Genomic DNA, 24,055 nt, shown 5'->3' with positions numbered 1-24,055 from the left:
GAGAAAGAGAGAGAAAACAGACTCCACTCTCCTAAAAACTCTCCAGTCTGTCGAGGAGGGAACTACAGAGTACAGTAAAAAATGACGGCAATACTTTGACAAGAACGCCTACAGAGCCGCTCAGTAGAATAAGAGTTAACATTCTCCTGACTGACAACTTTACAGCAAAGCCCAGAAGAGGAAGCCAGAAAATTCAGAAAAACCAAAGCTTAAGTCTGACTATATTTTTAAATTTCATTTTTGGTTTCTTTATACTTGAGCAGAGCTCAGTCCCGCAAACGTCTTCTTCGACGGCGGCAGATGTCACCTTGGAATTCTCCCAGAGGCAAAGTGCTAGATTTGGGGCAGTTCTTCCTCGGTCACTAACCCGAGGTGGGCTGGGTTGTGCCTGAGCTGACTGAACTTCGGACCCGTAGAAGCACCTGCATTGGCACCATCTCATAGGATGCACCCAGGCTAAGGGCCCGGGGAGGTAGGCGAGCCAGGTATCATTGCCTTCGGGGCGAAAGCCGAAATCAAAGCTAGGAGAGGGCTCTGCTCCTCGTCACGCTGTTACTTGGCTGCAGATTCCAAGGCTCAGCCTGACGCGCGCAAAGCGCCCGGGAAATGCCCTGGGGGCCGGAGAGGAGCCCGGAGCCAGTACTTTCTATTAAACTCGGTAAGTACTGCGCTCCCGCTGGCGGGGACACTGTATCGCCAAATGGAAGGGAGGGTTCCCTCTCCTCCACCTCGAACTCCTTCCAACCGCCACCTTTTCCTTCCCAACAGACCTGCCGCCCATTCAGGCGGACATCTGGGTCGCTGGCCTGAGGGCCAGAGCTGGGAGTCAGGGGGTCTGGGCGGCTGGGACTCTGGTTCCCCTCAGCACCTGGAGCCGCCAGTGGCCGAAGGACACTCGCGCTTGACGGCCGATTGAATCACGGGTGAATCAGCCCCTGTAGGGTTTCGGAGTTTCCTACTGGGAGGAGGCGGGGCCGGGGTGTGGATTCGCCAGAAGCAGCCCAGGGAGGCTGCTGGAGCCTGGCTGGGGGCGGGGAGTCGGGAGGAGGGGCGGGGGCGGCCGTAGGGCCTGCGGAGGCGCGGGCGTGCGAGGGGCTTTTTAAAGCGCGCCGGGCACGGGCTCCCACAGATTCGGGGTTCCTCGCGCCCCTCCTGCTCCATCCCGCAGCCCCAGGCGCCTCCAGTCCAACCTCAGCAGCCTCCCCTCCTCCCCAGCCTCCGGGGCGCAAGGAATCCTCCCGACCTCGCCGTCAGCTCGTGAACATGGCGACCCCCACCGGGCCCCGGGTACCCTGCTACGAGGCCGCCGTCGCTCGGGCGCTCCTATTCGGCTGGGTCCTGGTCCGGGTGGCCGGAGCCACAGGTGAGTGGCACCCTCCCCCCCCACCCCCGAGCCCTGGGGCCCGCCACCGGGAAGAGGGAGGACAGTCCTGGCTGGCAGCAGGCTCGCCCTGCCGCCCTGAGGTGCCACCCGCCCGGGACCCGCCGCCCCTTCTGCTAGAGATGCTTGCTCGTGGCGTCCAGCGTTGCCTAAGTGCGTTCGGGGCTCTCGCTTGAAGTTTAGGAAAAGAGCTTCCCAGGGAGCCGACACCTTGAAGGTGGTGGGACGTGGCTTCTCACCTGCACGGGTCGGCGTGCAATGTTTGAATGTTATCCTTCATTATATATGCACTTTCCATAATAAAAAGCGGCTCTCGGTCTTATCTTGATCGTCTGTGTTTTAGATTGCGTTAGAGGCAGTCCCTGCAAAATGTCGCTTGGACTGGAGCAGGCACCACATTGTGCATGCCCTGTAAGCCTGTTCTGTGTGCGGGCAGGGCAGAGGCTGATCTGCTGAGAACTGGCCAGGCAGACCTTAACAATGAGGCATCCTAACCGAATACATCCGACGGTGTTAACAGGCTTAACGGCTGCATTGTTGTCTGTGGAAGTTTCAGTATAGAGACATTTTAGATACAAATGAAAAAAGTCAAGGTTTGGGTTTTTTATTGGATGCAGTCCTAACTCTTCTTACACATGTGGGCTTTGTCCTTTAACGTAATTTATGGAAAACCCTTCCTAGCCGGCTTTCCCTGCTAAGTTGAACCTGGAGTCCTGCCCTTCCCGAGTTGGGCCGTGGACACCCTGGGCCACTGATGGCTCCTGGGCTGTGCTTCCAGGTCATTATCACAGGGCTTCCCCCATGAATAATTTCAAACAAAGGTTTCAAGATCCTTGTGTGTTTCCTCAGATTACCTGGTCAATCTTGCCATGAGGAAATTCTGGGTTTAGGAAAAAATTGCAGATTTTTTCTTATAATTCAGTTAAAGCTTTTGTGGTTGGAAAAATATTAATGTGAGGTTTATGATGGTGTTGGGGAGTGGGAAGCTGTTTTATACCATCAACATGAAATCGTGTGCTGAGAAGTTCATGTAAACATTAATAGCTGTTTCTCTGTTGTTTAAAGGCACTACAGATGTAGTAGTAGCATATAATTTAACTTGGAAGTCAACTAACTTCAAGACCATTTTGGAGTGGGGACCCAAACCCATCAATCATGTCTACACTGTTCAGATAAGGTAAGCCAGGTACCAAAAAAGAAAAATCAGATTTTTGCTGTTTCCTGTGCTGAATATAAATGTCTTTAAAGCTGACTGATGGATGAGATTATTTAACGGATAACAAAGAAGAGGGCATTCATCATAATTTGCTGGCCAGAGCCATACTCTGTCAAGCCTGCAACATTTCCAGACCTTAAACTGATAGAACGTTTTAATTGTTTTTGGAGATGATGGGGAAATTTGTAAGTGGAGTATAAGCTATGGATAGGAGAACCTTCTTGAGCAAGCCACGGTGGCACTGATCGCTGATAATTCATTTCATCTAAGTACACAGCTCTTTTTCCGTGCTGTCTAGACTGCTAGCGGGATTTAACATGTTAGAGAAGAGGTGGGGAGGAGTTTGGATGTATACATTGCCTTTAAACAGTGTTTGATTCATTAATCTTTGGATTCATGATTCAAAATTCAGTTGCATACATGATCTTGGAGGGGGTCAAATTCATGACTCACTGAGCGGGAACGGAATACTCCTCTGTCTGCACCCTGAGCTGTCAGGGCTGCTCTGCTCATCCGTCCCCATCCCTGATTGGCAGCTGTCCCCAAGAGCCCCTAATTCAGCATATTCAGTCTCAATGTCCTCTTTTTGATGGCTGTCACCATATTCTTAGCAAGTTTTTGGTTTCTGAAATGTTCTAGGAAGCTTGGTAGAGCTCTTATTAAGTAGAGGAGAGCAGCTGTGGAAATTAACACTGCTTGTAAAAGGCACAAAAGTATCGCTGGCTAAAATTAAAGGTGCTTTGCCATTTTGTTTAGCTTGTGCCAAGCCTTTTGTAGCATTTGGAATGCAGCTGCTAAGTATGGAGTGGGGCTTAAATTTAGGTGGTTTTTTGTTTGTTTGTTTGTTTTTCCAAAATCAACTTCATGACAACCATTGCCAAGGCAACACGGAAGAGAATTTGTGTGTGCATGCAAGCTTGTATAGATACATAGAAAGATTTAAAGGAATTTCATAACTCGAGGTAATAATTACTATTATGGTCAAACTTGTCAAATCAGATTCTACTGGTTGAGAGTTAGTAATTCCACTGATACAGAGCTGAAGTTTACCTTAGTAGATGCTTTCCTTCTGGGTAGTGAAAATAAGATTTTAGGAGGAATGCTTACCTCCGAAATATATTAAGTTTGGTGAACACGAGGAAACATATTTCTGAGTTACCAGCTTTTGAAACATAAACCTTTGTCAACTCAAAGTTCTTAGACTTTGCAAGGCTGTTGTTACGTAAGTGGACGCAGTCCCCTTGTGCAAACATCCTAGTGCAGAGCTGCCTCTTGAGGGCGCCCGCGGACCCGGGCTGGGGGTGGTTCCCGCCGCACCGGCCGTCTCCACACCTGTGCTGGAGGACGTGTGAGCAGTCCCTCGCCCCTGCCGGAGACCCGCACTCTTCGGCGACCAGCCCACGGGTAAATGGGATTCCTGGGTGAAGGGACCGTAGCAATCATTTTATAGAAGAGGAAACTGGCCCTGGGAAGGTGAGGGACTTATTCATGACTGCGCTGATGGGGCTCGCCCAGCAGGGTCCGGTACCACGGTCTACCCAGCGACGCGCACCACCACCCCTCAGTGGGTCTCCCTCGGGTCTGATGTGGGGCTCCAAAGCCGGGAGGAGGAAAGAAAGTCATTCCCACTGGTCTCCTCAGTGCGCCTTCCTCCCTCCCGGTTTCTTTCCCTAGAGAAAGCGTCTTAACCTGCTGCTCCTCCTGACCCACCCACCTCACCACCAGCCAGTCCTCAAACACAGGGTGCCGCTGCTGTGTCTGAAGCCCCTCCTTGGAGCGCCAACTGCCTTTTTCCCCTTTGGAAATGTTCACCGGTGGTTGCAAAGTGTTACTGGCTCAAGCCTTAGCACCGACCATCCCTTGTAGTATTGATTCCATGAAACGTTCTGAATTCTAAACCAGAACTCCCCAAGCTTGTAGAAATCAACTTGCTTCTTAATTGGTGAGTCTGGATTCTGTTGGGATTTCTTAGAAGTTCAGGCGGAACTTTTATTATTTCCAAATCAGGAGATTTTGCAATACCCAGAGGAACCTTGGAGGCGTTTATATTGTTCATGCTGATCATAGCATTCAGAGGAAATGAACTGCAGAATTGCCCCTTCCTAACCTGTTCACAGCACTTCATGGCTTTATTACTTTTGATGATTTAGTTGCTTGTGCTAAATTTTGTCAGAGGACTGTGGTTGCTACTGTGAGCTGGAAGGAACCAAATGCTATCTCTCAGACAGAGTATAGCCTCAGCACCCAGCAGTGCTGCTCTTGTTATCTGAACCATTTGTTTGCCATAGCAGTGGAGAAGAATCATCAGGTTCTCATTCACTTTTTAAAATAGAAATGATGTAATTTAAAAGAATGCATTCTGGTCATTCTGGAATTAAGACTGCATCTCTACTTTTATCACAGAAAATTAGAGAAATCTAAGAGTATGTAAACTGATATTTCTGTATCAATCTTTATTTGTGAATTTAAGGACCAAGAGTGTGTTTACTCACACCCTCTTAGCCCGATTACTTAGTTCAGACTTTTAAAAAAATACTTATTTGTGGTTCTCATGCCTGGATTTAGACAACTGAATCCATATGGCAGCTTGTTTTCCCCCGGTTCAACCTGGAAATGTAAACCATCTAATATCCAGCAAGGCCTGGCCATGTGCAAGCCCTAAAGCCCCACTGCGTGATGGGGGAGCGCAAGGGTGTGGAGCCCTGGTACCACCCTCACCTTAAGTGCTTTAATGAGATGTCAGTGCTGGGGGATGGGGAAGGGAAAGATCAATTCTGAGCAAGGAGATCTGGAGATTCCTGCAGAAGGTGGGGTTGGAACGTGGCCTTGAATGAAGGGTAGGGAACGCTAGTGGTTGATGATGGGGAAGGTCCGGGTAGCTGTCAACTTATGTGGGACAGATGTGTGTGGATCCAGCTGCAGTGACATTTGTCTAGGAATTGTCTTGGTTCTGTAGAATAATTTCATTTTTAGAAGCTCTTTATATCATTTCAGGATACTTTCATTTTTGGCAGTACTTTAAATCATTTCCTCTTCAATGACATCTTACAAAAGAAAGCTCTGTCTTTCGTCAGATCTGTCTCTTAGTCTCAGACTTTGACAGATAACCACCTGTATTGTTGCTCTATAGTTTTTGACAGCACATCTTGTGAAAGTGAGGGGGGCATGTCGTATAATGAGAGGAACAGACCCAGCTCTCACCGCATAAGCTGTGAGACCTTGTACAAGTTACCTAGCAGCTCTGTGCTTCAGGGTCCTCATATGTGAGGAAGATCCAATACCTTCTTGGAAGGATTACACCAAACAAAGTAACATGGCTGAGGGTCCAGTACAGTGCCTGGCTTATAGTAGATTCAATAACTGTTAAATAACCACACCAAGAATGGTCACAATAGAATGTAATAAGATAGAATATATTACATAGAACATAGAATGTGGTACACAGAATATAATAAGTGGACTGTAATAAATAATTGGGTCTTGATGGAAAATTGCCCTTTATCCCACATAGTCATGACAAATCATCTACATTTTAAGGAAGATATTTAACAGAACGGTTCAGAGCACAGACCCAGTAGTCAATTGCTGTCTGGCTCAAAATCCAGCTGTGTGACGTGGAGCTGGTCACCCAGTCTCCCTTTGCCTCCATTGCCTTACCTGTAAGAACAGAGACAATTACAGAGCCACCCGCAGGTTGCTGTGAGGATTCAAACTCATCTGAAGTGCTCAGCGTACCAAACGCCTCCTCGGGATCGCTTGTGGGAAGCTGCTATCGTAACAAGGCACCCCAGCCAGAAACCAGTTTGTCTTGTTGGTTGCAAATCATAATGTTCCATTTCTCTTCCTTCAGCTCTAGATTAGGAAATTGGAAAAACAAATGCTTCTACACAACAGACACAGAGTGTGACGTCACCGATGAGATCGTGAAAAACGTCAAAGAGACATACTTGGCCCGGGTCTTTTCCTACCCATTGGATGCCATCAGTTCTACTGGGGAGCCTCCGTTTACCAACTCCCCGGAGTTCACACCTTACTTAGAGAGTAAGTAGCTCGGTTTGTAGTAACCGTTCATTCTTGTTTTAAAAACTTCTGAATATTCTTGTGAGCTTGTGACCCTTAGGAGCCATGACGTAAGAAAATATTTATCCATAAACACGTCTTCTTTCTCAGACACTGGTAAGTGCCACAGGCCTCTTCGCTCATTCCGGATGTGGCAGGAGGTTCACGGAACGTGAACTTTGGAGTTGATAACAATGTCATCAAGTAGGTTTCTCAACCAGTCTGTCCCCAGACCCTACCAGTAACTGGCTGGATGAGGGGCAGGGAGTAGGAAATTCACCAAGCCTGGGGTTCCAGTATTTCCCCATATATATTTAGGAGAGTCTATATACCTCACTTCTGAATTTTCAGAAGTCCCAGTTGAGGGTTTTTCACAGATGGTCACGAGTCCAAGGGGAGAGTTCCGTCTCCCTCCAATCTCATCATCGGGCTTGCTGACCTTTCTAATCGCTTGACCATGATCTGAGTCCTGTGATGTGCTGCCACTTGCCGGGCCAGCTCCCATCCTGCTTCCTTCATGCTGGTCTTGAAAACGCAGAATGCTTTTCTCCCCAGCCTTTGGCCCAGGAAACTGACTTGAGCGTCTACTAAGGGAGAGCAGAGGATTCCTGCCAAGTAGGAGACGTAAATTTTTTGTCACGGCTATGGTTCTGAACTAGGTATTTTAAATAAACACATGTAGCACATTGAGAAGAGTGAAATCAGCTGCTCTAGCAGGAAGACTTGGAATGAAAGTGTTGTGTTATTGGTGCTTTTATATTTACCCTTCTGACACCCAGAGGGGAGTTTCTCAAAGCAGGGATGGAGAGAAGGGGCCAGAGGGACAGGCAGCCGCCTTTCCCCTTAGCACCTACTTTGAGGGTGGAAATAGGCCCAGCCTCACCCCAGGTGAATCTGGCTGCCTGGCTTGAGCCCCCGTGTGCCAGAGCCCGTCTTCAAACTCCCCTAGTGCTTCTACCTGTGTGCCTCTCCCAGCACTTAGCTAGAGTAGCAACCCTACCCACAGCCGCCTGCAGGGTCATTGACATTTATTCTCCCTCCACTGGCAGCATCCTCATGATTCCTTTTTATAGTTCTTGAGTTTTTTGTCAGCCACTGCAAATCCTTTTTCGGTGCAAGAGGGGAAATAGTTTATTTATTTATTTATGTGCTCACACACACACATACTTGCACATAGTTCCTGTTAAGTTATTGGGATTTGTTTTACTGTCCTTCAACCAAAGCACATGAGATAATTGAGCCATCAAAGAGACCTGGTGGTTAAAACTGGTTCCTTGAGGTACCAAAGACAGACATTTCTTGGGCTTTCCCACAGCCTCTACTTTATTGTATGTAAGATCTGGAACCTTATGCAGTTGGTTAACCACATGTGGCTGCTGAGCACCTGAGATATGGCTAATGCCCTAAGTGTAGAATACATGCTGGATTTTGAGAAAGATCTCCAAAAGTTTTTATACTGATTAAATGTTAAAATGATAATATTCTAGCCATATGGGGTTAAAAGAAATATATTATTAAGATTAACTTCACCTGTTCCTTTTTACGTTTTCTAATGTGACTCCAAGGAAACTTAAGGTGACATCTGTGGCTCCCACTACATTTCCGCTGGACAGCACTGCTGTAGAACGTCTCGGGGCCCAGCTCTGGGGCTAGGGAGTTGGTTCTATGAGCTGTTTCATGAGGGATGACCAAGTTGTTATTAACCGTGATTAATGGCATTCTACGTTGTCTAGAATTCTTTGATTCCAACAAAGCTCATTTTCTGTGTTTTAGCAAACCTTGGACAGCCAACAATTCGGAGTTTTGAACAAGCTGGGACAGAACTGAATGTGACGGTACAAGATGCACGTACCTTAGTCAGAGTGAGCGGCACATTCCTAAGCCTCCGCGACGTTTTTGGCAAGGACTTGAATTATATACTTTATTATTGGAGAGCTTCAAGTACAGGAAAGGTGAGCGTTCTTTTGTTTTTATGACTCGTTTTAAATTGTAGATCCTTGATTTTACAGCCTACTTCTTTTCCAACTCAAATACCAGAGCGGGTGGTTGAGAGGACAGGGTGGCGGAGTGGGAGGGGCCGCTGTCCTGGTTTTACCTGTGACTTCCAGCTGCCTTGCTCAGGGCCTTCTCGGATACTCAGGTTCCTCAGCCAGGGGGCTGGACCAGTCATCTCCAAGGTTCCCACCAGCTTCCTCATTTCTTCCTCTACGGAGGATCCCAGAGACAAGATTTGTCTTCCATTCAACAATTAATACTTCATTCCTATTTTCCTTTACTGCAGACTTTTTAAATTAATTAATTAATTTCTGGCTGTGTTGGGTCTTCTTTTCTGTGCGTGGGCTTTCTCTAGTTGTGGCGAGGGGGGCCACTCTTCATCACGGTGCGTGGGCCTCTCGCTATCGTGGCCTCTCTTGTTGCAGAGCACAGGCTCCAGACGTGCAGACTCAGTAGTTGTGGCTCACGGGCCTAGTTGCTCCGCGGCATGTGGGATCTTCCCGGACCAGGGCTCGAACCCATGTCCCCTGCATTGGCAGGCAGATTCTCAACCACTGCGCCACCAGGGAAGCCCCAGATATCTTCTAAAGGGGCTAAAAACTGGGTTGGATGTGCCCAAACTGGATATCTTCATCCTTGGGAAAAAAACATCCTTAGCAGTTATCGGGGGAACTTGATGAGCCAACTCACTTCCAGTCCTTTATGTCAGATGTGTCCATGTAGGCTTCAACTACCACAGTGACTTAATAAAGGGGGCAGAATTCCCGGAGCCCAGATGAATAAAGGACTCTATCTTTTAACAGAAAAAGGCCACGACGAACACTAATGAGTTTCTGATTGATGTGGATGAAGGAGAAAACTACTGTTTCAATGTTCAAGCAGTGATTCCATCACGAGGAGCTAACCAGAAGAGTCCAGAAAGTCCCATCGAGTGTACCAGCCAAGAGAAAGTTCTGTCCACGGGTGAGTGGCTCTACCCCTGATCCATCTGGGAGGGAGGGAGGGGTGCCTTCCAGGACGAGGATGTACTTTCTTCAGGGGAAAACTGCCTTGGTTTTTTGTGGTTTTGGGGGTACTCATAATTTTAGGCATTTAGAGATGTTTCTATGTTGTTCCCTCGTATTAGCAAGTGTTTTTCTGAGCACGTACCATGCGCTAAGCTCTCTGCTGAGCCCTGGGCCCATGGTGCATGTTTAGGATTTAGCATCAAATGCAGATTTCTCTGAGCATTTCTTCATACTTAAATTCTGATTTGGGGAGCTTGGGGGGAGCTTCAGGACCAGGTGCAGCAGCACCTGATGCACATTTATGAGCACCTACTGTGGGCTGTTGCCACAAGGTTTTAACCCACGAAGGGAAGGGACTGAGTCTATCAGGTATACCACGTGCATGTGTGTGTCCCTGGCCGGCACGTGTGTGTGTACATTATGTGCCACACCAGGGCCCTGACACCAAGTGAGGAGTGGATCTTATCTGGAGATGCCATGGAGGCTCAGACACGTGCATGAGGGTGAGAGCCCAGGAATCTCTCACCAGGCTTGAGCGGGTAGTGCTCTGAGTACTTTTGGGAACAAAAAGTCAAAGGATAGCAATAATGACCTAGTGCCTTGTTAAGATGTAATTTAAGCCTTTTAAAAACACTTAAAATTCCCTCCTGTTTATTGACACTGACAGAAGGAAAGGGCTCTCTTTCCCTCTGGTTCTGCACCGTCTGGGCCCTCATACCCACAGCCCTCAGGTCCATCCTCCTAAAGCCAGCTTGAGTTCCGCTGCTCTCTGACTTCATGCACACCTAGATCGCTGCTTCCCCTGCCTCTTATCTATCTGCTGAATTGGGTCCTTTGAGAATGATTTCAAATGCCACCTCCACCAGGAAGCCTTCTTATTGCCCCAACCAGTTATCATCTCTTCTTTACTTGAATTTTGGTAGTGCTCTGCATCTCTCTTTGCACTGAGAGTTCAGCTTCTATAATCGTTGCCACCAAACTCAGCATCATTTTCAGCCACTTGTTTCTAACAGCCGTTCTTGCTTCCGTCTTCATGCATCTTTCTAGACTGTGAGCATTATCCAGTTTATTAAATCGTTTTCACCATTGTCAATTGCCCGCAAACATCTAGGGTTTGACAGATTCTTTCCTAATCGAAATGGGTTGTGGTGGAAAGAGCGCAGGAAACAAATTTCAAGTTACGCAAAAACAGGATGGTGTAATTTGGGGTTATGCCTTCAGTTCTGCCCACTGATAAATGGGATTCAAGCTCTCTCTCTCTGAGTTGACTTGGTACCTTTTATTTTTCAGAAATGCCCTTCATCGTTGTAGCAGTGATGCTTGTGGTCATCATCTTCATCATCGTCCTGTCTGTGTCTCTGTATAAGTGCAGGAAGGCGAGAGCAGAGCGAAGTGGGAAGGAGAGCTTGCCCCTCAATGTTGCATGAAAGATCCTGCTCTTGGATCTGCCAACTCTGCAGAACTCGTGTTGCACTGTGACCAAGAACATTTAAGGCAGTAGAATACATGGAAACACAAATGAGTGTTTGGAGCTTAGAGACCCTTGGGCTCAAAGAAAGCTCTTATCTGACCTGTTCTCACGATTAGCATTCTGGTTTCAACATCAGCATTAGACACTTTGGGACGTAATGAGCGGTACAACCAATTCCAGGTTTTTTAAATTTCTATTTTAATGCTGCAGCACCTTTTGCACATATCATGCTCTAGACTGTATATTTTCTACACTCAAGTTGAAGCCAGATCATCTAAGGAAAAACAAATGAACAAATGCCCTAAAAAGTCCTGGGTGGATTTTTGGAGAACTTTTGAGAGGCCGACTTCAAACCATGTGGGAGAGTAAAATGGAAACTGGGTGGACTTTCTAACGTATGTCTGTCCTTTTGTAATATGGTGTTTGTTTAGGGTTTTTTTTTTTTTGAGTACTTTTGGAGGTTCGAAACAATTAGCAAACAACATTTATATGAATGTGTTAAAAGCAGAAGACTTGTATTGGGGGCACATTCGTAACATGCATTACAGTTTAGCACTTTAACTGACTTAAATGCTGTTGATGAAACACTTGACAGATAGCTGTATTTTTATAAGACTACTATACCAACCAATTACATAGAGTTTAAGATTTAAGGTACTTCACACTTTATGGTCAACATTGTACATATTTATAATTTGAAAAAAGGTTTTATATATGGGGATTTTCTATTTATAGAGGTAATATTGTTTGTATATATTGAGATTATTTATTTAATATACTTTTATATAAATAAAGGTAACTGGGAATTGTGACTATTTATTATATCTTATTTATCTTATTTAGTTATTATTTATGGTTTGGCCTTTGTATTAGTTGGCTCTGCTGCAGTAACAAATGACCCTGGAATTCTCAGTGGCTTATGACAATGGTATCTTTACTTTACACTTACAGTTTGGTGGCTGTGGATTGACTACAGCTCTTCTTAATGTCTTCTCATTCTAGGACCAAAACCAAAGGTGACGCCCCTATTTGGATCAGGGCAGAGGGAAAAGCAAAAAACTAGTAGAACGGGCAGCCATGTCTTCAAGGTTTAAGCCTCCTCCTAAAACTTCCGCTCCAGAGTGGCTCAGTGTCACTTCTGGTCACATGCCACTGGCCTAAGCAAGACATATGACCAAGCCTGATAACACTCTGCCTGCCGGGAGGCACCACGAGTCACACAGCAACAGGCAGGGGTGTATGGTTTCCAGGGAAGGGAGGATTTTATACCATCTACTGCAGGCTTAGCGGGAGAGAGACCTTCCCATGGGCATCAGTTTGAGTTGCAGATGAGGGTTGGAGAGGAGAACAGAAGAAAAATTCTTCAGATTATTGAAAGAAAATTTGATAAAAGGACAATGTAAGATAAGGAGAGAGAGAAGTGGAGTTTCTAGAGTTATTAGAAGCAAACTAGGTTGAGAGCTCTTTGTGGACAGGATGGGGTCACCGTCTGCTGCTCCTTGAGGGTGACCGTGCCAGTGGGCTCTTAGACATGGCTGAGTCGAACTACTTCACTTCGTCTAGAATGTAGAAATAGTGAGTTCTCCATTCAAATGCAAATAAAATCTAGCAGAACAGTCTTGATCCCACAACTGCACTGAAAGAGGATTCTAAGTAGAGATGAAAATGAGCCTCCTGGCACCTGGTTGAGCCCAGCCGTGTTTGCCTCCTGTTGCGGAAGGCTGGGCCAGTGCGGCCTGAGAAAGGCTTCCAGAGGCCACCCCCGCTTGGACATGGTCCCGCCAAGGAGACACTTAGTAAGCACTGAAAGCCAAGACTCAGCTCACTGTCCAGCTGTTCATGAATTAAGTGCATTTTGTTCCTTTGCTCCAAAGAGTTCAAAGCATTGTCAATAAAAATCTAAACATGAAATGTTAGGTATAACACCATATTTTTAGAAAGAATGGGGCCAAACAACCTTTCAGGTCCTCAGAAAGATGGCAGCCTGAAAAAAATATATTTTGGAGAAATTAAGGGAAACAGACCAGTGGTTGGTTTATTGGCTGGTTCTGATGGGTTGTTTGCCAGTCTGTGTCAATGCTGGAGTGGCATTCAAGCCAGAGAAAGGGCGTGCATTTGCAGCAGAGTCAACAAAAGAGAGGTTGGCATGGGAGCATGTCCCCAAAGAAGTATGCTTTGGCTGTTATCTTGAATTCCTGCTCACATGGGGCTATCCAGGACAAAGAGCTTAGTGCATGGGGGTAGAACAAGCTCCCAGAGAGGGTATCTGACTGGGTGGTTCCATCAGGCTGCTCTATTCTCGGCTAGGAATAAGTACAGCATTATGCAATTCCATGGCCTCATAATCTAAGGAACTTGAATGGTCCCACTAAAGAAAGTACTGGCAGAGTGAAAGCAGGTCTGGGTAGTAATGAGGTGTCTGGCTGTTCACAGGGAAGGAATTCATTACAGATCCAAACGAGGCTGCACTGCAATGATCGGGAAGCTTCAATATTGCACATTTTAACCACGACTCAGGTTTCCACCCCCGCCCTTATCGCTGAGACTAAAGAGCTGCTGCTCAAATCAACATCGTAATTAGCACTGGAGCAGAAAACCATACTCTAAATTGTTGGCTGGTATCCAGAAACTACTGCCCTCCAGTGGGCCAAATTATACTTCACTATTTATCCTGGTCTTTAAAAGTATCCCATAAAGCTAACTGTTAGTAAACTAAACGTTCATGCTTTGAAGACAGATTTTTACCATCTTAAATTATTAACCAAGTTTGACTTACATATAAGAGACTAATACTTGTGAAATCCAAAGACATTTTACCTTAGTTACAGCTGAGAGCCAATAACCTAAGGACTTGTCTCAAACAAAGGAACAATTCTATCAAATAGTAAATAAACTCATTACCAAATGCAGTTTTGACCTGTTCTAAGACACGTGTATTTAGCACGTGTTATTTTTCTTCGGTGGTTGCCTGAGAAGCTTTGTGACGGTTACAAGGTGACTTTCATTCATACCACACACTTATAGTGGACTCTAGTTCTTCTTTCCCACAGCCCTGCTTTTCAACTGCAGACAGAGGTGATTCTGGCTTTGCCATTCAGCACATTCCTTCCTCATGACTGCAGAAACTGGTTTAGGGGTAATCACATGCCCTAACTTGGTCTAGGAAGGGTGAATCTCAGCGCTCTTTGTGGGAATGTTGGGATGCTCTCTTTCTTGATGAACATAATGAAGAAACATGTAGCCCCAATGTTAGCTTAATCTGATGGTTCTCAAAGTGTGGTCCTGCATCTCAGGTGATGGAATAAGAATTAGCATCACCTGAGAGCTTGTTAGAAATTCAAATTCACAACCCTGACCTCAGACTTACTGAATTAGAAATCTGCATTTTAACAAGAAGCCCTTCAAGTGATTCTAATGCCCAGTAAAGTTTCAGAACCACTGGCTTAATCTATAATCTACTGCAATGAGAGACTACAAGTAGCTCTAGACACAAATGGGGCATTCCTAGTCCTGGGAGAGGTCAGAAAGCAGCTTGCTGTGAAGCCAAAATCAAATTAAGAATACAGAGAGCATAGACAAGATCCTCTGTCTTTAGCTGCACTGGAAGGTCTGTCATATATGGGTCTGTTAGGATTTTTTCTGTTGCAACGTACCGAAACTCTTTCAAGAGAACTTCAGCAAAATTGGGGAGCCTGTTTTCTCTTTTGTCAAGTGAGCTAATTGGTTGAAAGCTCTTCAATCTCTTTTAGCCTAAATTCCATGATTATGTATTCATTAGACAGAGCATGAATAATTAACAGCTGAAAGGCAACACTTTCTCTGGGAGAAACGAAAATACTTCAAAACAATCCAGGAATTTTGTAACAGAAATTGCAATTCATCTTGAATATACAAAATTTAATAAACATTTAAAACAGGGTTCTAAAAAAGCTTTAAGAAAAAAGGTTTTGACATAATCTTAATCCAGCCTGATTTTCAAAAATCCCTGGAAAACTATGCTCCATCTGCAAAGAAACTTGTCTTCTCTAAGCATGTATCAGGCCAGAGAATAAGAAACATTCAGAGGGGCAGGAAAATGCTTTTCCTCTGCATAACGGCATTTAGGGTGGAAGTGTCCTTTAATGACTAAGATTGCGGTGCCACCTTCAGTTCCTGAGGAGGATCGCAACTTAACCAGAATTCAAGAACTGGATTGCAAAAGCAAAGGAATAGTAAATAAAACCCAAAACACCTGTAAATGATTAAGAATGAAGGAACATGGTGGGGGGAGTGGCCAGAATCACTGAACCAGAGAACCTCCTCCAAGTTGCTGCAACTCCACCTGTGATGGTCTCTTTAGTCCACAGCTAGAGCTCCACCCCAGATCCTGCTACTTAAAGTGTGGTCTTGGGACAGCGTTTGAGCATCACTTGAGAGGTAGTTAGAGATGGAAATTCTCGGACCCTCCCCCGACCTACTGAACCAGAATCTGCATTTTCCAGGTGATTTATATGCACATTGAAGCTCTGTGCTTTCCCCAATCATTTAGCCCACTCTTCTGATTTCACAAAGGCAGGGTAGGGGAAGTGAGGTGGAGAAGGGGAAGAGACACCTCACCAATGGATAGAACTGCACAGCCTTGACAAGAAGTTGCCATTTATTAAACTTCAATTTTAGCAAGTTATTAATCCATGCCAAAAGTAAAAGCAGAGCCATGATCATACTGTAAATACCACACATTCACTAAGACAATACTCTGAGGACCTCTGCTTTAATCCACAGTTTTCTAAAGACCAAAAGCTTTCCTGCCTCAATCTCACTGATTCATGTGCCCTGCTTCTACCTACCCATCCTTCAAGACTGGATAATAATTCCTGGATCTCACCCAGGAGCTTTCCTCTCCCATATTCCCAGTGCACTCTTCCTACCTCCTTACTGCATTCTCACAATTCTTTCTTACCACCCTTAGTATTGTACAGATCTTTACCTGTTATGGCCCCTTTCTAGATGGTAATTTTTCTGGCAAGAACCATGCTTATGCATTTGAATTCATTCATTTATTCTAATATTAAGCACCTAGTATGTGCCAGGCATTTTGGATTTTATAAAATACAACAGGTATAATCTCAGCTCTTGTGGAGCTCATGTATTTGCAGGGTAAAATGTCAAACAATAATGATAATAGAACGTAATCATTATGATAGGGGAAGTATAGGGTGCTTTGGGAACTCATGTGGGGCCAACTAACTTGGAAGGGCTACCTAAAACCTCAGCTGAAGGACACAGTTAACCAGGCAGATGGAGGAAAGGGAGAGGAGAAAGTGTGAGAAGTGTTCCAGGAAGACGGAAGGCTTGATCACAAAACAATGTCTTGGACATAGGATGATGCCAAAAATAAATATGTGTTTGAAAACGCTTGGAGTTTTGTACTGCCTTAAGCATCCCAAATTCAAAGCCATTTGGCAAAATATCTTTGGCTAAATAGTTTGGCCAATTAATTTATGTTTAAAATTTAAATTTCTAATGGATATGTGTATAACTCGCTTTGCTGTACAGCAGAAACTAACACAACATTGTAAAGCAGGCTAGGATCATTAGCTAAAAGCCCGCCTGTGACAAACTCAAATCCTCACACATCGACTGCTTTAAATATTGTCCCAAACCATAATTTTAGCCGCTTAGAGCCTACCTACTTTACATACAATGAAATTGTATTGAACATCTGCTAACCATAGATTAGACAATCCTATAGCTGTAAGACCCCAAACCACTGCTTGTCCTTCAGAGCAACTGCTGCTGAGGGACATCACCTAGACACATGAGCCCCTCTCTGATTTCCCTGTTGCCCCTGGGAGTCCCCTTGTCCTATTCCACTTATAGGCGGTGGTCTCACGCCACCATCTCTGGAACTAATATTTTCTTAAGTTCTGTCAGTTCTCACGTGTTGAAGGACTTCCTCTCTCATGCAATCCTGTCCAACTGCCATCCAAATAATGTTTATGTGTTTAAAGTTTATCTTGTCTCCTCCTTGATCAACACCCAAGCCCCTGACTTACCACAAGAAGTTACGAAGTTCACAGGTTCAAGGGATGGGATTATAAACCTCACTTCTCTTTGGAGGATGTTCATACCACACTGTAAAGAGCATGTGGGGTTGGGAGCATCCTCGGAAAATACAATCTGTCACAAAGGTCAATTTACAAAAATTAACAAGTAGAAAATATACTAGAATCAACAAACATCAAATGCCTAGCAATGAAGATGTGCAAGACCTCTACACAGAAAACAACAAAATATTACTGACAGAAATTCAAGAAGTCTTAAATAAATAGAGGGATCTATCACGTTGGGTGAATTCTGCAGTTGCTGGGTACACATGTTAATTAGGTCAAGTTGGTTAATTGTGTTCAATATTTATGTGGGGTTTTTTTTTTTCCCCCACTACTGGTGGATCAACCTTTTATCATCATGAAATGACCTTTTTAATTTTTAGAAATGCTCATTATCTTAAACGTCTACTTTGGATTCTGGGACAAGATGATAGAGTAGAAGGACTTGAGCTCACCTCCTCTCATGAAAACACCGAAATCACAAGTATCTGCTGAACAACCATCAACAAAAAAGACTGGAACCTACCAAAAAAAGATATTCTATGTCCAAAGACAAAGAAGAAGCCACAGCAAGACAGTAGGAGGGCGTATGTGTGATATAATCAAATCCCATACCTGCTGGGTGGGTGACCCACAAACTGGAAAGTAATTGTATCACAGAGGTTCTCCCACAGGAGTGAGAGTTCTGAGCCCCATGTCCGGCTCCCCAGCCTGGGGATCTGGCATCAGGAGGAGGAGCCCCCAGAGCTTTTGGCTTTGAAGGCCAGCGGGGCTTGATGGCAGGAACTCCACAGGACTGGGGAAAACAAAAACTCCACTTGTGGAGGGTGCACACAAGGTCTCATGTGCACTGGGACCCAGGGAAAAAGCAGTGACTTCATAGGAGGCTGGGCCAGACCCACCTGCTGCTCTTGGAGAGTCTCTTGGGAGGCGGGGGGTGGCTGTGGCCCACTGTGGGGACAAGGACACTGGTGGCAGAGGTACTGGGGGATTACTCATTGGCGTAAGGTCTCCTGGAGGCTGCCATTCTGACACCAAGACCTGGCCCCACCCAACAGCCCGTAGGCTCCAGTGTTGTGACACCTCAGGCCAAACAACCAACAGGGTGGCAACACAGCCCCACCCATCAGCAGACAGGCTGCCTTAAGTCTTCCTGAGCGCACAGCCACCTCTAAACACAACCCTTGACGTAGCCCTGCCCACCAGAGGGTCAAGACCCAGCTCCACCCACCAGTGGGCAAGCAACAGTCCTCCCACTAGGAAGCCTGCACAAGTCTCTAGACCAGCCTCACCCACCAGGGGGAAGACACCAGAAGCAAGAGGACCTACAACCCTGCAGCCTGTGGAACGGAGATCACAAACACGGAAAGTTACGCAAAATGAGATGGCAGAGGAATATGCTGAAGGAATCAGATAAAACCCCAGAAGAATAACTAAGTGAAGTGGAGACAGGCAATCTACTCAAAAAAAGAATTCAGAGTAATGATAGTAAAGATGACACAAGATCTCAGAAAAAGAATGGAGGTACAGACCAGGAAGATACAAGAAATGTTTAACAAAGAGCTAGATGTTATAAAGAACAGAGTTGAACAAATACAATAACTGAAATGAAAAATACACTAAAAGGAATCAATAGCAGAATGAGGCAGAAGAACAGATAAGTGACCTCGAAGACAGAAATGGTGGAATTCACTGTCATGGAACAGAATAAAGAAAAAAGAATTGAGGACAGTTTAAGAGACTTCTGGGACATTAAACACACTGACATTCACATTATAGGGGTCCCAGAAGGAGAAGAGAGAGAGAAAGGGCCTGAGAAAATATCTGAAAGGGCCTGAGATAATAGCTGAAAACTTCCTTAACATGGGCAAAGAAACAGTCACCCAAGTCCAGGAAGTGCAGAGTCCCATACAGGATAAACCCAAGGAGGAACATGCTGAGACACATAGTAATCAAACCGATAAAAATTAAAGGCACAGAGAAAATATTAAAAGCAACAAGGGAAAAGCAACAAATAACATACAAGGGAATCCCCACAGGGCTGTCAGCTGGTTTTTCAACAGAAACTCTGCAGGCCAGAAGGAAGTGGCACAACATAAAGTGATGAAAGAGAAAAACCTACAATCAAGAATACTCTACCCAGCAAGGCTCTCATTCAGATTCAACAGAGAAATCAAAAGCTTTACAGACAAGCAAAAGATAAGTCAGTACCACCAAACCAGCTTTACAACCAATGCTAAAAGAACTTCTCTAAGTGGAAAAGAAAAGGCCACAGCTAGAAACAAGAAAATTACGAATAGGAAAGCTCACCAGTAAAGGTAAACATATAGTAAAGATAGGAATCATCCACACACAAATATATCAAAAGCAGCAATCGTGAGGAGAGTACAAATGTAGGATATTGGAAATGCATTTGAAATTAAGAGACCAGCAACTTAAAACAATCTTGTGTTTGTGTGTGTGTCTGTGTGTGTATATATATATATGGACTGCTATATCAAAACCTCATGGTAACTGCAAACCAAAATTCTACAATACATATACACACAAAAAAGAAAAAGCAAAAAAATTAAATTAAATTAAAAAAAAAAGCAACCCAAACACTACACTAAAAGTGGTCATCAAAACACAAGAGAACAAAAGAGGAAGAGAAGAAAAAAGACCTACAAAAACAAATTCAAAACAATTAACAACATGACAATAAGAACATACATATCAATAATTACCTTAAATGTAAATGGATTAAATACTCCAACCAAAAGACAGACTGGCTGAATGGATACAAAAACAAGACCCATATATATGTTATCTACAAGGACCCACTTCAGATCAAGGGACACATGCAGACTGAAAGTGAGGGGATGGAAAAAGGTATTCCATGCAATTGGAAATCAAAAGAAAGCTGGAGTAGCAACACTCGTATCAGACAAAATAGACTTTAAAATAAAGACTGTTACAAGAGACAAAGAAGGACACTACATAATGATCAAGGGATCAATCCAAGAATATGTAACAACTGTAAATATGTATGCACCCAACAAAGGAGCACGTTAATATATAAGGCAAATGTTAACAGCCATAAAAGGAGAAATCAACAGAAACACAATAGTAGTGCGGGATTTTAACAACCCACTTACATCAATGGACAGACCGTCCAGACAGAAAATCAATAAGGGAACACAGGCCTTAAATGACACATCAGACCAGATGGACTTAATTGATATTTACAGAGCATTCCACCTGAAAGCAGCAGAATACACTTTCTTCTCAAGTGCACATGGAACATTCTCCAAAATAGATCACATGCTGGGCCACAAAGCAAGCCTTGGTAAATTTAAGAAAACTGAAATCATATCACGCATCTTTTCCAACCACAACACTATGAGATTAGAAATCAACTTCAAGTCCTCGTGCAGGAAGATCCCACATGCCATGGAGCAACCAAGCCTGTGCACCACAACTACTGAAGCCCGCGTGCCTAGAGCCTGTGCTCCACAACAAAGAGAAGCCACCGCAATGAGAAGCACGCACACCGCAACGAAGAGTAGCCCCCACTGGCCACAACTAGAGAAAGCCCATGCGCAGCAACGAAGACTCAACACAGCCAAAAATAAAATATAATAAATTAAAAAAAAAAGAGAAATCAACTACAAGTAAAAAACTGTAAAGAACACAAACATGTGGAGGCCAAACCATACGCTACCAAATAACCAATGGATCACTGAAGAAATCAGAGGAAATCAAAAAAATACCTAGAGACAAGTGAAAATGAAAATATGATGATCCAAAACCTATGGGACGCAGCAAAAGCAGTTCTAAGAGGGAAGTATTCAATATATAGCAATACAAGCGTATCTCAGGAAACAAGAAAAATCTCAAACAACCTAGCCTTACACCTGCAACAACTAGAGAAAGAAGAACAAACAAAACCCAAAGTTAGTAGAAGGAAAGAAATCATAAAGATCAGAACAGAAATAAATGAATTAGAGATGAAGAAAACAACAGAAAAGATAAATGAAACTAAAAGCTGTTCTTTGAAAAGACAAACAAAATTGATAAACATTTAGCCAGACACATCAAGAAAAAAAGGGAGAGGGTTCAAACCACTAAAATTAGAAATGAAAAAGGAGAAGTTACAACTGACACCACAGAAATACAAAGGATCATAAGAGACTAGTACAAGCAACTATATGCCAATAAAATGGATAACCTAGAAGAAATGGACAAATTCTTAGAAAGGTACATTCTTCCAAGACTGAACCATAAAGAAACAGAAAATATGAACAGGCCAATCACAAGTACTGAAATTGAAACTGTGATTTTAAAACTCCCAACAAACAAAAGTCCAGGACCACACAGTTTCACAGGCAAACACTAACTAACATTTAGAGAAAGTTAACACCTACCCTTCTGAAACTATTCCAAAAAATTGCAGAGGAAGGAACACTCCCAAACTCATTCCATGAGGCTCCCATCATCCTGAAAACAAAACCAGATAAAGATATGCCTAAAAAAGAAAATTAGAGCCAATATCATTAATGAACATAGACACAAAAATTCTCAACAAAATACTAGTAACTGAATCCAACAATACATTAAAAGGTTCATATACCATGATCAAGTGGGATTTATTCCAGGGATACAAGGACTTTTCAATATCTGCAAATCAATCAGTGTGATACACCACATTAACACATTGAAGAATAAAAACCATATGATCATCTCAATACATGCAGAAAAAGCTTTTGACAAAATTCAACACCCACTTATGATAAAAACTCCCCAGAAAGTGGGCATAGAGGGAACCTACCTCAACATAATAAAGGCCATCTATGACAAACCCATAGCTAACATCATACTCAATGGTAAAAAGCTGAAAGCATTTCCTCCAAGATCAGGAACAGGACACGTTTATTCAACATAGTTTTGGAAGTCCTAGCCATGACAATCAGAGAAGAGAAATAAATAAAAGGAATACAAACTGAAAAAGAAGTAAAACTCTCACTGTTTGTAGATGACATAATACTATACATAGAGAATCCCAAAGATGCTACCAGAAAACTACTAGAGCTCATCAATGAATTATGATAAAGTTGCACGATACAAAACGAATACACAGAAATCTGTTGCACTTCTATATATTAACAATGAAAGATCAGAAACAGAAATGAAGGAAACACTCCCATTTACCATCGCATTAAAAAGAATAAAATACCTAAAAATAAACCTACCTCAGGATGCAAAGTACCTGTACTCTGAAGGGAGTACACAAAGGGTATCCAATTACATATGAAGTTCACAAACAGGCAACCTAATTTATAAGTCAGGATAAAGTGGCTTTTATGGGCTAACGATTGGAAGAAGACATGAAGGAGGTCCGGAGGCGTGACAACGTCCTATTTCTTGATCTGGGGGGTGGTAATGCACATGAACACTTTCTAAAAATCCAATGAGCGTAAGATTTGTGGGCCTTTCTGCTTATGTATTATATTGCAATAAATATATTGGCTGTGGCTGGAATATGGGCAGCAGGGGATGCCTAGAACTGAAAAAGTAAGAAGTAGCTATATAATACACTGCTTAAAAATAAAACCACCAGGGCTTCCCTGGTGGCGCAGTGGCTGAGAGTCCGCCTGCCGATGCAGGGGACACGGGTTCGTGCCCTGGTCCGCGAAGATCCCACATGCCACGGAGCGGCTGGGCCCGTGAGCCATGGCCGCTGAGCTTGCGCGTCCGGAGCCTGTGCTCAGCAACGGGAGAGGCCACAACAGTGAGAGGCCCACGTACCGCAAAAAATAAATAAATAAATAAATAAATAAACCACCATAAAACAGTTACAGGTTAAAAATGGTTGCCCCACTGAACAGCAGAAACGACCTCAGCATTGTAAAGCGATTATACTCCAATTTAAAACAAAAAAAGAGAGAGAGAGATTGCCCTTAAGGTGTGGGGAGGGACTGTTATTTATGAATTTCTGGTACTAGATTTTTTTAAGTGGCATGCATACATTTATAGGTCAGAGCATTTCAACTCTTCACAAAAGAAAAATTACTGATGGAGGTAAAAATGTAAACAGCGTCCTACAACTAACAATGCTAAAGTCCCATCTGATAGGAGAAAACTCACTCTGCTTTTAGGCAAACTATGGTTTTAAACACCAAATTTAAAAGTTAAAAAATTATATAAGGAAATGATAGATGCTATAATATCACCACAGTTTTAAGCCAAATGCTAATCATTAAGGGGTGGAGGGGGAAGAGGTGAAGGGTGGTAGGATTTGTCATCCCAAAATATGCCACTTTGGCATAAGGAATAGTTTGAGCTACAGGCACTTAAACAGCAGGTGCAGGAAGGGCACTCTGACTCTCCCCTTTTTCTTCCTTAAAATAGGCGATAAAACCCCCATATGGAATATGTCCTCACTATACCCGAAGGAGAATAACACTGTTATCAAGGACAGGATGTTGAGGCTGAGAGAATTCTATACAAAACTTATTAAAATAATTCTTACCTCTTTTAGCCTCTCCACATAGTTATTTTCCACAATTGCTTGTTTGTTCAGCTTTGTAGCCTCAGGTTTTGCCACTTCTTTGGGGCTTTATTTCCTTTCGAGGACTCCCGTGTCACATAAAACTTATATTAAATAAATGTGTATGTTTTTGTCCTGTTAATCTGTCTTACGTCAATTTAATTCTTAGGCCCAGTCAAAAACCCAAAGAGGGTAGAACTTTTGCCTCCCTTATAGAGGCAAACCCCAGATACATTTATTCTATTAGTGCATAGCATACAACCCTAGGTGTCTGCATCCCTATTTTCTCATAGAAAAAGTAGAAGCTT

General features: G+C 43.8%; 1 protein-coding gene across 1 annotated transcript; it reads left to right on the top strand.

Moving 5' to 3' along the window:
• Nucleotides 1-838: 838 nt before the first annotated feature.
• On the top strand, nt 839-11,946 carry F3 (coagulation factor III, tissue factor). The gene is made up of 6 exons (XM_079924991.1): nt 839-1,363; nt 2,447-2,558; nt 6,448-6,638; nt 8,430-8,608; nt 9,455-9,614; nt 10,949-11,946. Exons 1-6 carry the CDS (start codon nt 1,264-1,266, stop codon nt 11,083-11,085), a joined length of 879 nt encoding a protein of 292 aa, XP_079781117.1. The 5' UTR covers nt 839-1,263; the 3' UTR covers nt 11,086-11,946.
• The last annotated feature ends 12,109 nt before the right edge of the window (nt 11,947-24,055 follow it).

This window comes from Stenella coeruleoalba (assembly GCF_951394435.1).
Source record: "Stenella coeruleoalba genome assembly, chromosome: 1".
Classification (NCBI taxonomy): domain Eukaryota; kingdom Metazoa; phylum Chordata; class Mammalia; order Artiodactyla; family Delphinidae; genus Stenella; species Stenella coeruleoalba.
The sequence above is the reverse complement of the archived record's forward strand: the minus strand, read 5'-3'. Positions and strand labels throughout refer to the sequence as shown.

Coding starts and splice junctions, on each gene's coding strand:
- F3 (XM_079924991.1), top strand. CDS start 1,264: ATGGCGACCCCCACCGGGCCCCGGGTACCCTGCTACGAGGCCGCCGTC. Junction 1,364..2,446: donor CCGGGTGGCCGGAGCCACAG/GTGAGTGGCACC, acceptor TGTTGTTTAAAG/GCACTACAGATGTAGTAGTA. Junction 6,639..8,429: donor GTTCACACCTTACTTAGAGA/GTAAGTAGCTCG, acceptor TCTGTGTTTTAG/CAAACCTTGGACAGCCAACA.